Source organism: Hemitrygon akajei, chromosome 13 (genome assembly GCF_048418815.1).
Source record: "Hemitrygon akajei chromosome 13, sHemAka1.3, whole genome shotgun sequence".
Lineage (NCBI taxonomy): Eukaryota > Metazoa > Chordata > Chondrichthyes > Myliobatiformes > Dasyatidae > Hemitrygon > Hemitrygon akajei.
Genome location: NC_133136.1, coordinates 40,423,479 through 40,441,773, shown reverse-complemented (window position 1 = coordinate 40,441,773; position 18,295 = coordinate 40,423,479). Strand labels below are relative to the sequence as shown.

At 42.8% G+C, this 18,295-nt stretch overlaps 1 protein-coding gene across 2 annotated transcripts in view; it reads left to right on the top strand.

The window, feature by feature from the left end:
- The window catches only part of ankrd55 (ankyrin repeat domain 55), a 147,805-nt gene that overhangs the window by 107,736 nt on the left and 21,774 nt on the right, over positions 1-18,295 (top strand). For both annotated transcript variants that reach the window (XM_073064457.1, XM_073064458.1), the window contains 2 exons: positions 12,117-12,177; positions 13,206-13,334. In XM_073064457.1, coding sequence (XP_072920558.1) covers positions 12,117-12,177; positions 13,206-13,334 — 190 coding nt within the window. The remainder of the gene's footprint in view (positions 1-12,116; positions 12,178-13,205; positions 13,335-18,295) is intronic.

The following is an 18,295-nucleotide window of genomic DNA, read 5'->3' as shown; positions in this document are numbered from 1 at the left end:
ATTGATTCAATGTAACAGAAATCTCTTCCTTTGGGATGTATACTCCTTCACCCTCACTCCATGACAAAGGAACAACACCTTGTCTCCACACCACCTTTAACAATCTCCACAAGTATTTCCTCAGCTCTTCACACTTCTTGAACACCTTATACGGCACTCCATTAGGTCCTGGCACTGAACCTGACCTTGCTTTTTTGATGAACCGCTCGGCTTCTGCCAGTTTGGGTTCTGACAGATCGAACTTCACTCCTGGCTCAGTAGGCTCCACAAGCCCAGAAATGTCAAGCAAAGGAGCCTCCCGCTGATCGTTAGAGTAAGTGCTTGTCAGGTGATCCTCAAGTTCTTGTTGAGAGATGTTAAGCTGCCCACTCTTATTTTGTTCAAACAATCTCTTTGTGAACTGATGAGGGTTCTCAAAGAACGCCTTTCTTGCCTTCTCTCTCTTCTTTCTCTTTTTACGCTGTGACTCTGCATGACTGAGTGATGCTAACTTTATTCAAAACTGCTCTCGGAGATCAGCAAGCCCTGGCTTATCACCCTCACTTGCTACCTTGCACCTCTGTCTCAACGATCTAAGCTCTCTCCTCAACCTACTAATCTCCTTCTGGCACCTGCTTGGTTGCTGTGTAGGCTTTGCTTTCTTCAACTCAGCTACACCAAACCTGGACTTTCCAACATTACATCGCCCATCACTTCCAACTTTCTCTTTGATGTTCCCCGAGAGTGTTCTCCAACATCATACTGATATCCTCATCAAACACATGCCAAGCCTTCTCATCTGCCATTGCTGGCCATTTGACCTTCCTCTTCTTCTCTACCACCTCACCACCGCCAGCATGCGAAGGATCTACCTGGGTACTGTGGTCTGCAACCTGACCTGGGTTATCTCTCGTCTGACCTGGAGTATGATGACTCTCTCCAGAGCGAATCGCTGTGGCTTGTGTATCAGTGGTTGAAAAGACCACTTCTTCTGTGCTTGGTGAAGTAATTTCATCTTCATCCACTGGGATGGAATAGCACTTCAACTTTGCTTGCTGGACTCGTAAATGCATATGTGCTGGAATTTCACAGGTAGCCCCTAAATGAATGTTATCACCTGTCCATGCCCTCAATGTTCTTAATGCTAATGGGCCACATTTGGAACATGAATGATGCATGTTATTTTAAAATATTTGAACTAAATTTTAGAAGTAAAATGCAACATGCAAATATCAATTTTTGAGCATTTAACATGTGCAACATTCATGCTTCCAAGTTTTGAGTCCAAATTTTGTATGGAAGATTGGAGAACTTGACTCTAGAGAAGCATTATGGGTGGAACTGAGAAATAAGAAAAGTTTGACCACATTAATAGGACAATACTACAGAACACCCAACATTCTTGAGGATTTAGAAGAACAAATTTGCAGAGATCGCAGACTGTTGCAAGAAATAAGGTTCTTAAAGTAGATGATCTTAACTTTCCTTACATTGACTGGGTCTTCCATACAGTAAAATGACTAGATGGAATAGAAGTTGTCAAATGTGTCAGTAAAGTTTCCTTAATCAGTACACAGAAGCTACAACAAGAGAGTGTGCAATACTTCATCTGCTAACAGGGAAGGAGATGGCAGGTGACAGAAATTTGTGTAGGGGAACACTTTGCATCTAATGACCAGAATACCTTTAATTTAAAAGTAAAATGCAAAAAGATAGATCTGGTCCATGGGTTGAGATTCAAAATTGGAGAAAGGCCAATTCTGATGGTATCAGAAAGGATCCTGCAAGTCTGGATTGGGACAGGCTGCTTTCTGGCAAAAGTGTACTTGATAAGTGGAAGGCCTTCAAAAGTGAAATTTTGAGAGTACAAAGTTTGTATGCACATAATGAAAAGATAACAGGAGTAGGGGACCTGGGTTTTCAAGAGATATTGAGGTCCTGGTTAAGGAAAAAAAAAGATGTATAGCAGGTTTAGGTAGATGGGAACAAATGAGGTGCTTATGGAGTACAAGAAATGCAAGAGAACCCTTAAGAAAGATATCAGGCGGGCTTAAAAAAAGGCTTGTGGCAGTCCTCACAGACAAGGCAAAGAAAAATCCTGAGGGATTCTACAAATATATGAAGAGCAAGGGACAACTGCAAGGATCCTACCACTCGGCTTATTCCTCTACTAGCCCCTATCCTCCCCATGACTCCCAACCTTCCCTCCACCCCTCATCTCCCCTCCATTCCTCTGATCCCTCATTCTCCCCTCAGCCTGCTCTCCCTGAACATCCCAACCCCCCTCCCTCCTGAGACCTCCCACTCTTTACCCTCCTCTGACCCCAGCCCCAACCCTTCCCATGTCTTCACCATCCCCTCTGACCTTCTCCTCTCTGAGGCAGAGCATTCTGTGCTTAGCAAGAGCCTCACTTTTGTCCCCCTCCGTCCTCACCTCAGTGAGTTCCGTGCCCGGCATGACGCTGAACTCTTCTTCCGTCGCCTACATCTCCGAGCGTACTACTTCAACAAGGATTCCCCTCCCCCTATTGATGACCCCTTCTCCCGTCTTCAACTGCAAGGGACAAAATTGGTCCTTTGGAAGATCAGAATGGTAATCCATGTGTGGAGCAAGAAGAGATGGTGGAGTTCTTAAAATAAACTTTTGCATCTGTATTTACTCAGGAGATGGACAGAGTGTACAGAAGTGAGGCAAAGCAGCATCAACTTCATGGATCCTGTACAGATTACAGAGGAGGAAGGAGGTGTTTGCTGTCATGAGTCAAATTAAGGTGGATAAATCTCCAGGGTCTGACAGGTGCTCCCTCAGGCCCTGCGGGAGCAAGTGCAGAAATCTCTGGGGCCCAAGCAGAGATATTTAAATCATCCTTAGTGACAGGTGAGGTAGGTACCAGAGGATGAGAGGATAGCCAAAGTTGTTCTGTTGTTCACAAAAAAGGCTCAAAAAATAACCCAGGAAATTATAGGCCAGTGAGCCTGACAATCGGTAGTGGACAAGTTATTGGGGGACCAGATTTGTGAGTATTTGGACAGATATGGACTGATTTAAGGTAGGTCAGCATGGCTTTGTGTATAGTAGCTCATGTCTAACCAATCTAATGGATTTTTTCAAAGAAGTTACCAGGAAAATTGATGAAGGCAAGACAGTAGATGTTGCTACATGGACTTTAGCAAGACATTTGACAAGGTCCCACATGGGAGGTTGGTCGCAAAGGTTCAATTGCTTGGCATTCAGATAAGGTAGTAAATTGGATTAGACATTGGCTTTGTGGGAGAAGCCAGAGAATGGTATTAGATGGTTGCCTCTCTGACTGGAGGCCTATGACTAGTGATTGTCACTGGGATCTGGACTGAGATCCTGACCCTACCAGACCGGGACCGCTCTTACTGCTGTTGGATCCTACCACTCAGCTTATTCCTCTACTAGCCCCTATCCTCCCCACAACTCCCAACATTCCCTCCAACCCTCATCTCCCCTCCATTCCTCTGATCCCTCATTCTCCCCTCAGCCTGCTCTCCCTGAACATCCCAACCCCCCTCCCTCCTGAGACCTCCCACTCTTTACCCTCCTCTGACCCCAGCCCCGACCCTTGCCATGTCTTCACCATCCCCTCTGAGCTTCCCCTCTCTGAGGCAGAGCGTCCTGTGCTTAGCAAGGGCCTCACTTTTGTCCCCTTCCGTCCACAGCTCAGTGAGTTCCGTGCCCGGCATGACGCTGAACTCTTCTTCCGTCGCCTACGTCTCCGAGCATACTACTTCAACAAGGATTCCCCTCCCCCTATTGATGACCCCTTCTCCCGTCTTCAACCCTCTTCCTCCTCCTGGACACCCCCACCGGCCCTTCTACCTGCACTTGATCTTTTCATCTCCAACTGTCGCCGAGACATCAACCATCTCAACTTCACCACTCTTCTCTCCTGTTCCAACCTCACTCCCTCTGAATGCACTGCCCTCCACTCTCTCCGCACTAATCCTAACCTCACCATCAAACCCGCAGACAAAGGTGGTGCCGTAAACAGCAGCTCTCTGACACCTCCTCTTACTTACCCCTGGAACAGGACCCCACCAAAAAACATCAAACCATTGTCTCCCATACCATCACCACCCTTATCAACTCTGGAGATCTCCCATCCTCAGCCAAAAAACTCATAATTCCCACACCCCGCACTGCTCAGTTTTACCTCCTCCCCAAGATTCATAAGCCTGACTGTCCTGGTAGGCCCATAGTTTTGGCCTGCTCCTGCCCCACCAAACTTGTATCTGCCTACCTGGACTCCATTTTGTCACCCATAGTTCAGTCACTCCCTACCTACATCAGGGATAGATCCCATGCCCTCCACCTCTTCAATAACTTCCAATTCCCCGATCCCGACTGCTTCATTTTCACCATAGATGTCCAATCCTTATACACTTCAATTCCCCATCAAGAAGGCCTCAAAGCCCTCCGCTACTTTCTTGACAATAGACCTCACCAGTTCCCCAGCACCACCACACTCCTCTGGTTGGCGGAACTGGTACTCACACTTAATAACTTCTCTGTTGGCTCTTTCCACTTTCTTCAAACCAAGGGTGTAGCTACGGGTACTCGCATGGGCCCTAGCTATGCCTGCCTCTTCGTGGGTTATGTGGAACAGTCTATGCTCCAAATCTATACTGGTACTGCTCCCCAACTTTTCCTTCGCTACATTGCTACATTGGTGCTGCTTCCTGCACCCATGCTGAGCTCGTCAATTTCATTGACTTTGCCTCTAACTTTCACCCAGCCCTCAAATTCACTTGGTCCTTCTCAGACACTTTTCTCCCCTTCCTCGATCTCTCGGTCTCCATCTCTGGAGATAGACTGTCCACTGACATCTTCTATAAACCCACTGACTCTCATAACTACCTTGATTATACCTCTTCACACCCTGCCAAATGTAAAAATGCTATTCCCTATTCCCAGTTCCTCCGTCTCCACAACATCTGTTCCCAGGATGAGGCTTTCTGTTCTAGGACATCCCAAATGTCCTCTTTCTTTAAGAATCGTGGTTTCCCTTCTGCCGTCATCAACGATGCCCTTACCCGCATCTCCATTTCCCGCACTTCGGCCCTCACCCCATTCTCCCGTCACCACAACAGGGACCGTGTTCCCCTTGTCCTCACCTACTACCCCACCAGCCTCCGGATCCAGCACATTATCCTCCGCAACTTCCGCCACCTTCAACAGGACCCCACCACTAAGGACATCTTTCACTCTCTACCCCTCTCTGCTTTTCGCAGGGATCGTTCCCTTCACAACTGCCTGGTCCACATGTCCCTCCCCACAGATCTCCCACCTGGTACTTGTCCTGCAAGCGTAAGTGCTACACCTGTCCCTACACCTCCTCTCTTACCACCATTCAGGGCCCCAAACAGTCCTTCCAGGAGAGGCAACACTTCACTTGTGAGTCTGTTGGGGTAATCTATTACATTCGGTGCTCCCGGTGCAGCCTCCTCTACATCAGCGAGACCCGACGCAGATTGGGGGACCGCTTCATCGAGCACCTATACTCCGTCTGCCACAACAGACAGGATTTCCCCATTGCCACCCACTTAACTCCGCTTCACATTCCCATTCGGATATGTCCATGCATGGCCTCCTCTACTGCCATGATGAAGCCAAACTCAGGTTGGAGGAGCAACGCCACATATACCGTCTGGGTAGTCTCCAGCCCCTTGGTATGAACATCGAATTCTCCAACTTCTGGTAATTCCCTCCCTCTCCCTTCCCCCATCCCACTTTCACTCTGTCTCCTCTTCTAGCTGCCTATCATCTCTTTCATGATTCTGCCTTCTTCTACTACCCATAATGCTTTCCCCTTAGATTCCTTTTTCACCTCTCCTGCCTATCCCCTCCCTGCTTCCCCTCCCCCACCACTTGATCTTTCCTCTAATTGGTTTTCCACCCTCCCCCAACCTTCTTTATGGGGACCTTCAGTGCTGACGAAGGGTCTCGGCCCGAAACGTTGACTGCTCATTTCAACGGATGCTGCCCGACCTGCTGAGTTCATCCAGCTTGTTTGTATGTGTTGATTTGACCACAGCGTCTGCAGTGTACTTTGTGTAGTGCTGGTCTGCTGTTGTTTGTAATCTATCTCAACTATCTGGATGATAATATGGTTAACTGGATCAGCAAATTTGTGGTTGACACCAAGATTGGTGGTGTAGTAGACAGCGAAGAAGGCTATCATAGCTTGTAGCGGGATCTGGATCAGCTGGAAAAATGGGCTGAAAAATGGCAAGTGGAATTTAAGGCAGACATGTGTAGGGTGTTTCATTTCAGTAGTACAAACCAGTCTTACGCAATGAATAGTAAGGCCCTGAGGACTGTGGCAGAACAAAGGAATCTGGGAATACAGGTCTATAATTTGTTGGAAGTGACGTCATGGGTAAACAGGGTCATTAGAAAATCTTTGGAACATTGGCTTTTATTAATCAAAGTAATGAGTGCAGAAGATGCGATATTATGTTAAAGTTATATATGACATCAGTGAGGCTTCATTTGGAGTGTTGTTTGCAGTTTCAGTCACCTACCTACAGAAAAGTTGTAAATAAGGTTGAAAGGGTACAGAGAAAATTACAAGGATATTGCTAGGTCTGGAGGACCCGAGTGTTAAGGAAAGATTGAATAGGTTAGGACTTTATTCTTTGGAATGCTGAAGATTGAGGGGAGATTTGATAGAGGTATACAAATTTATCAGGGGTATGAATAGGGTAAATGTAAGCAGGTTTTTTCCACTGAGGTTGGATGGGACTTCTCATCTTATCATAGTTTTGGTATTACTTAGCTTTTGTTTAACTGATTTTGTAGTATGAATAGTTTGAGCTAACTTGTTTCAATGTGTCTAACATTAGGTCATGTTCACCCAAATGAAATGATATCTCATGTGGGTTATCATGACCTAATGTTAAGAAGTTGATAGTATCGGAATGTATCTAAAATTATATTTAACACATTGCATGCTATTTAGTTTTATCATTGTAACTTTCTTTTAGTTTTTATCACTTCTCATCCTGGAGGCTTGATTTTCTCCTGTTCCAAACCATATATTAAACATTATTTTTTCTTTGCAATTTACACTGATCTTTGCATTGATCAGATTTTGCAGCAGATCACTTGATTTTTTTTGTTATCTGTTATATTGAAATTTCAGTGTCGCTTTCATAATCACAAAACTGATCCTGAGTTCAACAAATAACCAGGCACCTAATTAAAAAAGGTATTGATGAAAGCAGAAATGTTTGCAGGATGTCAATCAGAATGTTTATGCAGAAAAGACAAATTATTGTTTCAGGCATTCAGTCCTCAGTAGTAAGTGTTTTATTCTGCAAAGCCATAAGCAACTTTGGGCAAATTTGGTAGAGAATCAGTGCCATCATTACTACATTATATATGAATGATTAACTTGATCAAGTTGCATATGTCAGGTAATGTAACTCAGTAGGACTTGCACTGAAGAATGTTGGTCTTTTTAGGTAAAGATTCTTTGCCGTGTCCAGTTACCTTCAATGCGTCAAACCCAAGAGGCAGCATTTATCTCTTATCATATGCTGCCTTCAGAAGGGTGAACCCAAGAAAAGTATTCAGCACAGTCAGGGTATCTGGCCAAGTACTTAAAACCTGTGCTGATCAACTTGCTGAAGTGTTCACTCAGTTTTTTAACCACTCACTTTGGCAGTCTGAGAGACCCACCTGCTTCAAGCTGGTTTCAATTATACCAGTGCCAAAGAAGTAACGGGTAACCTGCCTCAATGACTATCATCCAGTGGCACTTACAAGCACAGAGATGAAGTGTATTGAGAGGCTGGTGATGAAACATATCAATTACTGCCTGAGAAGTGACTTGGATCTGCTCCAATTTGCCGACTGGAGCAGCAGATGCCATCTCGTTGGCTCTTCATTCAATCCTGAATATCTGGACAGCAAAGGTGCATTCATTGGATGCTCTTTATTGACTACAGCTCGGCATTCAATACCATCATCTCCTCAAAACTAATCAATAAGTTTGGCTTCAATGCCTTCTTGTGCATTTGGATCTGTGATCTCTTCACTTGCAGACTCCAATCAGTTCAGAATGGCAATGACATCTCCTCCATGATCTCCATCAGCGCATGAGCACCACAAGGCTGTGTGCTTACTCCCTGCTCTACTCACTTAACATTTATGACTATGTAGCTAAGCGCAGCTCCAATGCCACATTCAAGTCTACTGTCATAGGCCAAATCAAAGGTGGTGACGAATCAGCATTTAGGAGGAAGATTGAAAATCTGTCTGAGTGGTGCCATAACAACAACCTCTCACTCAATGTCAGCAAGACCAAGGAGCAGATTATTGTCTTCAGAAGGAGGAAACTAGAGGTCCATGAGCTAGTCCTCATCAGAAGATCAGAAGTGGAGAGGGTCAGAAACTATAAGCTTCTCAACGTTATTATGTCGGAGAACCTATCCTGGGCCCAGCGTGTAAGTGCAATTACAAAAAGCATGGCAGCACCTTTACTTCCTTAGGAGTTTGCGAAGATTTGGCATGACTTCTAAATGTTTTCAAATTTCTATAAACGTGTAGGGAAGAGTATATTGACTGGCTATCCTTGAACAGAAAATCCTACAAAAAGTAGTGGATATGGTTCAGTCCATCACGGTTAAATTCCTCCCCACATTGAGCACATCTACATAAAACGTTGTTACAGGAAAGCAGCATCCATTATCAGGGATTGCCACTACCCAGGACATGATCTCTTCTCACTGCTGCCATCTGAAGGAAGATACCACAGCCTCAGGACTCACACTGTCAGGTTCAGGAACAGTTATTACCCATCAATCATCAGGCTCTTGAACCAAAGGGGATAACTTCACTCAACTTCCTTGCCCCATCAGTGAAATTTTCCCACAATCTATGGAATCACTTTCAAGTTTTTGTCATCTCATGTTCTTGAGATTTATGGTTTATTTATTTATTATCATTATTTCTTTCTTTTTGAATTTGAACAGTTTGTTGTCTTTTGCACACTGGTTGACCATCCAGTTCAGTGCGGTCTTCCATGGATTCTATTATGGTTATTATTCTTCTATGGATTTGTTATGCCCACAAGAAAATGAATCTCAGGGTTGTATATGGCGTCATATATGTACTTTGATAATAAATCTACTTTGAACTTTGAGATAGCCTCCACTTGTTCTACAATAATTTATCTGCCCATGTTTAAAAGCTTTGCTTTCTTAAAATGTAAATGAACAAAAACTGGTGCAGCTTTCTTTCCTGGCTTGACTGCAGTTCTATTGCCTAAATCCTCCTCTTTATCAGGCCTATGCAGCTAAAGCTAGCCTGCAGTAGGTCACACAAAATCTTGAGCCTTTCACCAAAAATATGTGAAGGAGCTGATCATGTGCCAGAAGAACACAGCTGGGTCTTCCTAAATGAATTGGGAAGAAGTGTACGGACAAGATTTAGGACTATCAGACTGCTGAAAGTTCAAAATAAATTTATTATCGAAGTATATAAAGCATATGTTACTGTATACAGCAATAACCATAATACAATCAATGAAAAACCGCACCGTGTGGACAACCAGTGTGCAAAAGACAACAAACTGTGCAAATACAAAAAGAACTAAAATAATAATAACAAATAAGCAATAAAATATTGAGTACATGAGATGAGGAGTCCTTGAAAGTGAGCCTTAGGTTGTGGGAACAGTTCAGTAATGAGACGAGTGAAGTTATCCCCTCTGGTACAGATGCTTTATGTTCAACAGTTCCTGAACCTGGTGGAGTGAGTCCTGAGGCTCCTGTACCTTCTACCCGATGGCAGCAGCAAGTAGAGAGCATGACTTGGGTGATGGGGGTCCATGACGATGGATGCTACTTTCCTGCAATAGCGCTCCATGTAGATGTGCTCAAAAGTGCAGAGGGCTTTACCCGTGATGGACTCGGCCATATCTACTACTTTTTGTAGGATTTTCCATTCAAGGGCATTGGTGATTCCATACCAGGCTGTGATGCAGCCAGTCATTTTAGTCTCCACCACAAATCTATAGAAGTTCGTCAAGGTTTGAGATGTCATGCTGAATCTTCACAAACTACTGAGGAAGTAGAGGCACTGCTATGTTTTCTTCATAATTGCACTTACGTGCTGGCCCAGGACAGGGCTCTGAAATGATAACATTGAGGAATTTAAAGTTGCTGACCCTCTCCACTGAAGATCCCCCGATGAGGACTAGCACATGGACCTCTGGATTCTTCCTCCTGAAGTCTATCATCGGCTCCTTGGTCTTGCTGACATTGAGTGAGAGGTTGTTGCTGTGGCACCACTCAGCCAGATCTCCCTCCTATGTGCTTTTTCTTCACCACCTTTGATGTGACCAATGACAGTTGTGTCATCAGCAAACTTAAAAGTGGCATTGGAGCTGTGCTTAGCCACACAGTCTCAAGTGTAGAGCGAGTAGAGCAGGGACTGAGTACACAGGCTGGTGGTGCACCTGCGTTGATGGAGATTGTGGAGGAGATATTGTTACCAATCCAAACTGACTGGCGTCTGCAGTGGTGAAATCGAGAATCTAATTGCACAAGGAGGTGTTGAGGTCAAGGTCTTGAAATACTACTGATACTTTTGAGGGGATGGTAGCATTGAATGCTGCAGTGTAGGGTGAGTAGGTTTGCTGCAGCACTAGCAGCAACACCTGCATTTACTACAAACTCTGTGACTTCCAGGGGTATGAACAAAATCTATTTTTAGGTATATAGCAACCAAAGTTGCATGACTGTCACTAGTAAAGTTCTAGCGTATAGTGCTACTTTCCAATGTGACTTTCAGAAAGTGACTTCCAGAAGAATCATAAAAAATCACCCATACTGTTAAGACTAGATTGGCTCTCCAGTCTAGTAAGTAAACATAGCTTCTGAATTTTGGCAATAGGAAAGATCGATAGATAGAAGTAATGCTGCATTTCATGGTACATTGTACTCCAGTCATTGAAAGTAGGCATGCAGGTACAGCAGGCGGTGAAAAAGGCGAATGGTATGTTGGCATTCATAGCAAGAAGATTCAAGTACAGGAGCAGGGAGGTTCTACTGCAGTTGTACAAGGCCTTGGTGAGACCACACCTGGAGTATTGTGTGCAGTTTTGGTCCCCTAATCTGAGGAAAGACATTCTTGCCATAGAGGGAGTACAAAGAAGGTTCACCAGATTGATTCCTGGGATGGCAGGGCTTTCATATGAAGAAAGACTGGATCGACTAGGCTTATACTCGCTGGAATTTAGAAAATTGAGGGGGTATCTTATTGAAACATATAAAATTCTAAAGGGATTGGACAGGCTAGATGCAGGAAGATTGTTCCCGATGTTGGGGAAGTGCAGAACGAGGGGGCACAGTTTAAGGATAAAGGGGGAGCTTTTTAGGACCGAGATGAGGAAGAACTTCTTCACACAGAGAGTGGTGAATCTGTGGAATTCCCTGCCACAGGAAACAGTTGAGGCCAGTTCATTGGCTATATTTAAGAGGGAGTTAGATATGGCCTTTGTGGCTAAAGGGATCGGGGGTATGGAGAGAAAACAGGTACGGGGTTCTGAGTTGGATGATCAGCCATGATCATACTGAATGGCGGTGCTGGCTCGAAGGGCCAAATGGCCTACTCCTGCACCTATTTTCTATGTTTCTATGGTATGGAATAGAGTGGAAGCTCTATTCCTAAATCCAGTCAGAAATTGCTATAAAGGGCTTGATTTTCCTCTCTTATCATATTGCTACTGTGGTTGATTAGATAAGCTCCGCACTCTTAAAGCACTCTTAAAGAAGCTTTTGCCAACATCTAAATCGGAAAATCCAATGTCTGTGCATTTGCTTTTTTTAAAAAAACAACATTGATTACAAAAACAGAACAGTTTTATGTCTAGAAAATGTGCTAGTTAGGTGCCCCTGTTCCTGCAAAACACAGGAACATTAGTAGTATCAGAGGTTAAAAAAAAAACTAGGAAAGGTTTTTATAAAAAAAAGGTACAGTAACCCCATTTCCTTGAATTATAAGGAATGATGCCCCTATAATCTACTAATTAACAAATAATTTTGCCATATATTACTAACCATTATAAAAATTTGTTAAAAACTATCTTCATTTGTTGTAGACTCCTGGCCCTACTGTTGCAGAAAACCACTATGTGTGAAATAAATCACCAAGACAATGAAGTGAGTGAAATATGCTTTGTTTTTAACTTGTTGAATTCATAGTTTGAATAAATGTCTGAAAGTTATCAATACCATATTGGGCCATGTGAACAATGTTAAAATCCTGAAATGTCTAAATCTCTGATTGTAAATTAAGCAGGTGACTCAAAGAGTGCTTTGAGAAAGCATTCAAGGCATAGTTTATATTATATCTTCTATAAATTAATCGGTGAGATTAGGACACCATTCAGAAAATTAGAGGATACAAATTCTACAAAAAATACATTAAAAAGAGGAATGGTATTTGCACAAATTATGATTTTGACTCATCCAGGATATTTAGTGCTTGAAAACACATTATTCACTACTTCAGTTCTCATGAGTTTTAATAACTACATATCTTGCCAGCTTAAAGTGACAGTGGCATCAACTTTGAGCAAGCCACTGGACATTCATTCCAACCCTCACCCATTGTATGAAACAATTCTAGTCAAACTGTCCACTTAGTTTATTGTTCCAAAGCTTATTTATTTCTTTTGCCATATCAACTTCACCTTATTAACACTGAAATACAATTATGGTCCAGATAAATAATTGAGCAGAGATACTAAACAAAAGGCTGCTTAATTTGTTCTAGTAGTATTTTTCAGGTGGGGAAAAGTAATGCTGCCTGAAGTCCAATAACAATTGACCATCAACCTCCTGTGCAATATTTTTACCTTTACCATCTCACAATTTGTCTTACTGCTTGAATGTTCAAAAATATCTGAAAAATAGCATCTCAAGATTAAATTCCTGAATATTCTGATCCTCATATACTATTTCAAGAAAAACTGTTGTAAAGTTATTACACAAACATGCTAGACTTTGGAATCTTGATCTTCATTTTAAAGTTGACAACACTGTTCAGTCTTCATTATGTTAAAGCTACATAACAACTATAACAGCACAATCATATTTTCGGGCATGTTTTTTAAAAAAAGTTCTAGCACACACACCAATGTAAAATTTTATTACTAATTTTTAATCCCTATGTCTTAATACTCAAGGGAATGACCCCACTCCATTGGGCTGCTTTTCATAACCGGCCGCAACATGTCCAGGCTTTACTGCAAAAAGGAGCTGACCCAACATTGGTTGATAAAGACTTTAAAACAGTCCTTCATTGGGCAGTGCAGGTAAGATTATATCGCTAAAACAAATTCAGTTACTTGAATTGGTTGCTGACGGCTTAAATAGTATGATCTGAAAGGGTTAAGAAGTATAATCTGGTAGTTAACAAAAAAGACCAGCAAGATCTTAAGACAACAACACACACAAAATGCTGGTGGAACACAGCAGGCCAGGCAGCATCTATAGGAGAAGCACTGTCGACGTTTCGGGCCAAGACCCTTCGTCAGGACTAACCGAAAGGAAAGATAGTAAGAGATTTGAAAGTAGTGGGGGGAGGGGGAAATGCAAAATGATAGGAGAAGACCGGAGGGGGTGGGATGAAGCCAAGAGCTGGAAAGGTGATAGGCGAAAGTGATACAGAGCTGGAGAAGGGAAAGGATCATGGGACGAGAGGTCTCAGGAGAAAGAAAGGTGGGGGGGAGCACCAGAGGGAGATGGAGAACAGGCAAACAACTAAATATGTCAGGGATGGGGTAAGAAGGGGAGGAAGGGCATTAACGGAAGTTAGAGAAGTCAATGTTCATGCCATCAGGTTGGGGGCTACCCAGCCGGTATATAAGGTGTTGTTCCTCCAACCTGAGTTTGGATTCATTTTGACAGTAGAGGAGGCCATGGATAGACATATCAGAATGGGAATGGGACGTGGAATTAAAATGTGTGGCCACTGGGAGATCCTGCTTTCTCTGGCGGACCGAGCATAGGTGTTCAGCGAAACGGTCTCCCAGTCTGCGTCGGGTTTCACCAATATATAAAAGGCCACACCAGGAGCACCGGACGCAGTATACCACACCAGCCGACTCACAGTTGAAGTGTCACCTCACCTGGAAGGACTGTCTGGGGCCCTGAATGGTGGTGAGGGAGGAAGTGTAAGGGTGGGTTTGCACTTGTTCCGTTTACAAGGATAAGTGCCAGGAGGGAGATCGGTGGGAAGGGATGGAGGGGACGAGTGGACTAGGGAGTCGCGTAGGGAGCGATCCCTGCAAAAAGCAGAAAGAGGGGTGGAGGGAAAGATGTGCTTGGTAGTGGGATCCCGTTGGAGGTGGCGAAAGTTACGGAGAATTATACGTTGGACCTGGAGGCTGGTGGGGTGGTAGGTAAGGACAAGGGGAACCCTATCCCGAGTGGGGTGGCGGGTGGATGGGGTGAGGGCAGATGTGCAGGAAATGGGAGAGATGCGTTTGAGAGCAGAGTTGATGGTGGACGAAGGGAAGCCCCTTTGTTTAAAAAAGGAAGACATCTCCTTTGTCCTGGAATGAAAAGCCTCATCCTGAGAGCAGATGCGGTGGAGACGGAGGAATTGTGAGAAGGGGATAGCATTTTTGCAAGAGACAGGGTGGGAAGAGGAATAGTCCAGGTAGCTGTGAGAGTCTGTAGGCTTATAGTAGATATCAGTAGATAGGCCGTCTCCAGAGATAGAGACAGAACGATCAAGAAAGGGGAGGGAGGTGTTGGAAATGGACCAGGTGAATTTGAGGGCAGGGTGAAAGTTGAAGGCAAAGTTAATGAAGTCGACGAGCTCAGCATGCGTGCAGGAGGCAGCGCCAATGCAGTCGTCGATGTAATTCCATGGCCTCCTCTACTGTCAAAATGAATCCAAACTCAGGTTGGAGGAACAACACCTTATATACTGGCTGGGTAGACTCCAACCTGATGGCATGAACATTGACTTCTCTAACTTCCGTTAATGCCCCTCCTCCCCTTCTTACCCCATCCCTGACATATTTAGTTGTTTGCCTGTTCTCCATCTCCCTCTGGTGCTCCCCCCCACCTTTCTTTCTCCCAAGGCCTCCCATCCCATGATCCTTTCCCTTCTCCAGCTCTGTATCACTTTTGCCAATCACCTTTCCAGCTCTTGGCTTCATCCCACCCCCTCTGGTCTTCTCCTATCATTTTGCATTTCCCCCTCCCCCCACTACTTTCAAATCTTTTACTATCTTTCCTTTCAGTTAGTCCTGACGAAGGGTCTCGGCCCGAAACATCGACAGTGCTTCTCCTATAGATGCTGCCTGGCCTGCTGTGTTCCACCAGCATTTTGTGTGTGTTGTTGTTTGAATTTCCAGCATCTGCAGATTTCCTCGTGTTAGCAAGATCTTAAGTTATGTTTTGTTCTCAGCTGCTTCTAGGTAGGAATATTAACACTGACATTAGTGTCCTCTAGCTGAGTAGGATTGAGAAAATGTTCAAGGAGAGCTTGTTCTTTAGAATAATAGTCAATAAATGAACATACAAACATAGGGTGAAAATATACATAACTTTCCACTCACTGTATGAGTAGAGATGGATGACACAATACTTATTACTGAAATACAGCTTATTAGTCAAACTAAGAAATTCATCACAGATCATTATTTGTGTGGCTTGGAAAAAAAAATTCTCTTTGCAATGAATAAACTGCCTGCAATAATTTACAGCTGCTGTAAAAATGGATGGCACAATAGATATTTAATTATTCTGAGAAGAAATATTTTCAAATCATATTCTTATCTTTCCAGTAGAGTGACATCTTCTCTCATTTTAATAGAGTTGACCTAGATTCTTTTTTACTAATAATATTTAATATTGTATTTGCAGAGTTTCAAGCAATTGGATGCAGTAGAATTAATTATTTACCAGAGTACACCAAAGTGAACTCCCTGTTACATGGTTCTTAAAATTAAGCAAACCAAAAACTACTATAATTAGTAGATCATGTGACCTTTATAGTCTGATGGATTAGAAACTCATTATGAAGCCCACTTGACCTTTATTTAACTGAAAGAAGAAAGATCATTCTGCACTTTAATAAGTAAATGATCTGATCCAGCAGATTACTGCCAAGACTGATTTCTGCCCAGACAAAAGGCAACAATCTGCCTGTGGTATGAACATCTGCATAGTACATTCAAATGGAGTGTTTAGTCTATTGTTTTAATGGAGATATCACACTATTTGTTCAATCCACAAATTAAAAGACATTGACTATCATATAATTAATTTAAGGCTTTCAGTTTCCAGAGGCAGTAAAAATAGCCTTTGAAATTCATGATGTACATGTAGTGGAATAGATTCCAAATCCATAAGCTGACAGACCTTGTCATAAATCCCAGAACTTGGTCAGAACACCTTTGATATGACTGCCCTGGGCCACTAGTGTTGGAATCCAATGTATTTTTAATACTTTTTATATCAGATGAATTAATGTCATAGTTTATACTTTTTTAACAAACTCGTGTATTTTTTACAGTATGTGGTGTTAGTCCCCACTTATTGGCAGAAAGCAGTATTAAAGTTACAGAACAGTTTATCACCTTTCTCAGTTTCTCATTGGCTAAGTGTTAGCACATTACCCACGTGATGTAATTGTGCAACCATTGATTGGTTTATTCTTATCTAAGGAGATTCTGTTACCTGGATGCTAAAGGTAAAGGCTTTTTTAGAGGCGTTGTTTTTTTTCTTTTTCTTCATCTTTGCTTTTCAATGAATTTCTGCTTTGCTTCTCAGCTCTTCACCTAGTTTCAAATGTCTGTAAACTTTAAAATAAATGATTGTTAAGAATTAATACTCCTGGCCATTCTTGACCCCCAGAAGAACCCCCAATAATCAGAAAAGAACAGAGATCCAAGACTAGTCCGACAAGCAGAAGACACAATTAACTGTATGAAAGGTTCTCCTGTTAGAGTCATCTAGTTCTGAGGTAATAAGCAAAGTTTCCAACTATAACAGTTAATTACATTTTCCCGTGAAGATTTAGAGAATTTACAGAAACATAGCGGGACACATGCACGAACACATCCTGGTTTCCAGAATTTAAGCATATGTAAACAAATATCTAGCCAAAAACAGGGCTTTGCTCCAAAGTTATACTCACTGGGAAGAAATCGAGCTTAGGATCTATTACTTTAAGCACATGTGCCAGATAGTTGTTGAGAGAACTGAGTGAGATAATCTAATTGTGGTGCAAAGGTAACCTGAAAATAGTAAAATACATGAATATTTATTATCTTTTCATGCATTATGAATACCTTACTTTAATCCCAGGGTTTTGTAGGATTTATAGAGGTATACAGTTCAGAAAAAAGGCTCTTCAATTCACCAAGTCCATGCTGACAAGCAGCTATCTATACATTTCACTTACCAGGACTTAGTGTATAGCCTCATCTTGTTACTACTTAAGTATTCAGAGTCCCTACCTCCACTACCCGCTGTGACAAAAGGTTCCAAATTCTACCTGTCTTTGAATGAAAGAGTTTAGAATCAGAATCAGGTTTAATATCACTGGCATATGTTATGGAATTTGTTGTTTTTTGGCAGCAGCACATTGCAGTACATAAGAATAAAAACTATAAATTACAATGTATATTTTTAAAAATTAAATAAGTGGTACAAACAGAGAGGGAAAAAATTACTGAGTTTGTGTTCATGGGTTCATTGTCCATTCAGAAATCTGATGGTGGAGGGGAAGAAGCTGCTCCTGAAACATTGAGTGTGTGTCTTCAGGCTCCTGTACGTCTTCCTTGATGGGAACAATGTGAGGAGGGCATGTCCTGGGTGATGGGGTTCCTTAATGATGGATGCCACCTTTAAAAAAACATCGCCTTTAGAAGGTGTCCTGGATGCTGGGGAGGCTAGTGCCCTTGATGGAACTGGCTGAGTTTACAACTTGCTGCAGCTTTTTCCGATCCTGTGCAGTGGCACCTCCATACCAGACAGTGATGCACCCAGTTAGAATACCAATTCTTCAGATTACCTCAACATCTCTTATCCTATGCCTATGCCCTTACTTTTAGAAACCTCTGCTTAGGAGAAAAGTTTCCCACAATCTATTATCACAATCCCAACAAAAGTTTCCCACAGTCCTCATAATTCTGTAAAGTACTATTAGGGTATCCTTGGCCTTCTCCACTCCAAGAGAAGCAAAACCAACCTATCCAGTCTCTCATCATAACTGAAATGTTGCATTGTAGGCAAAATCTTGATGAAACTCTTC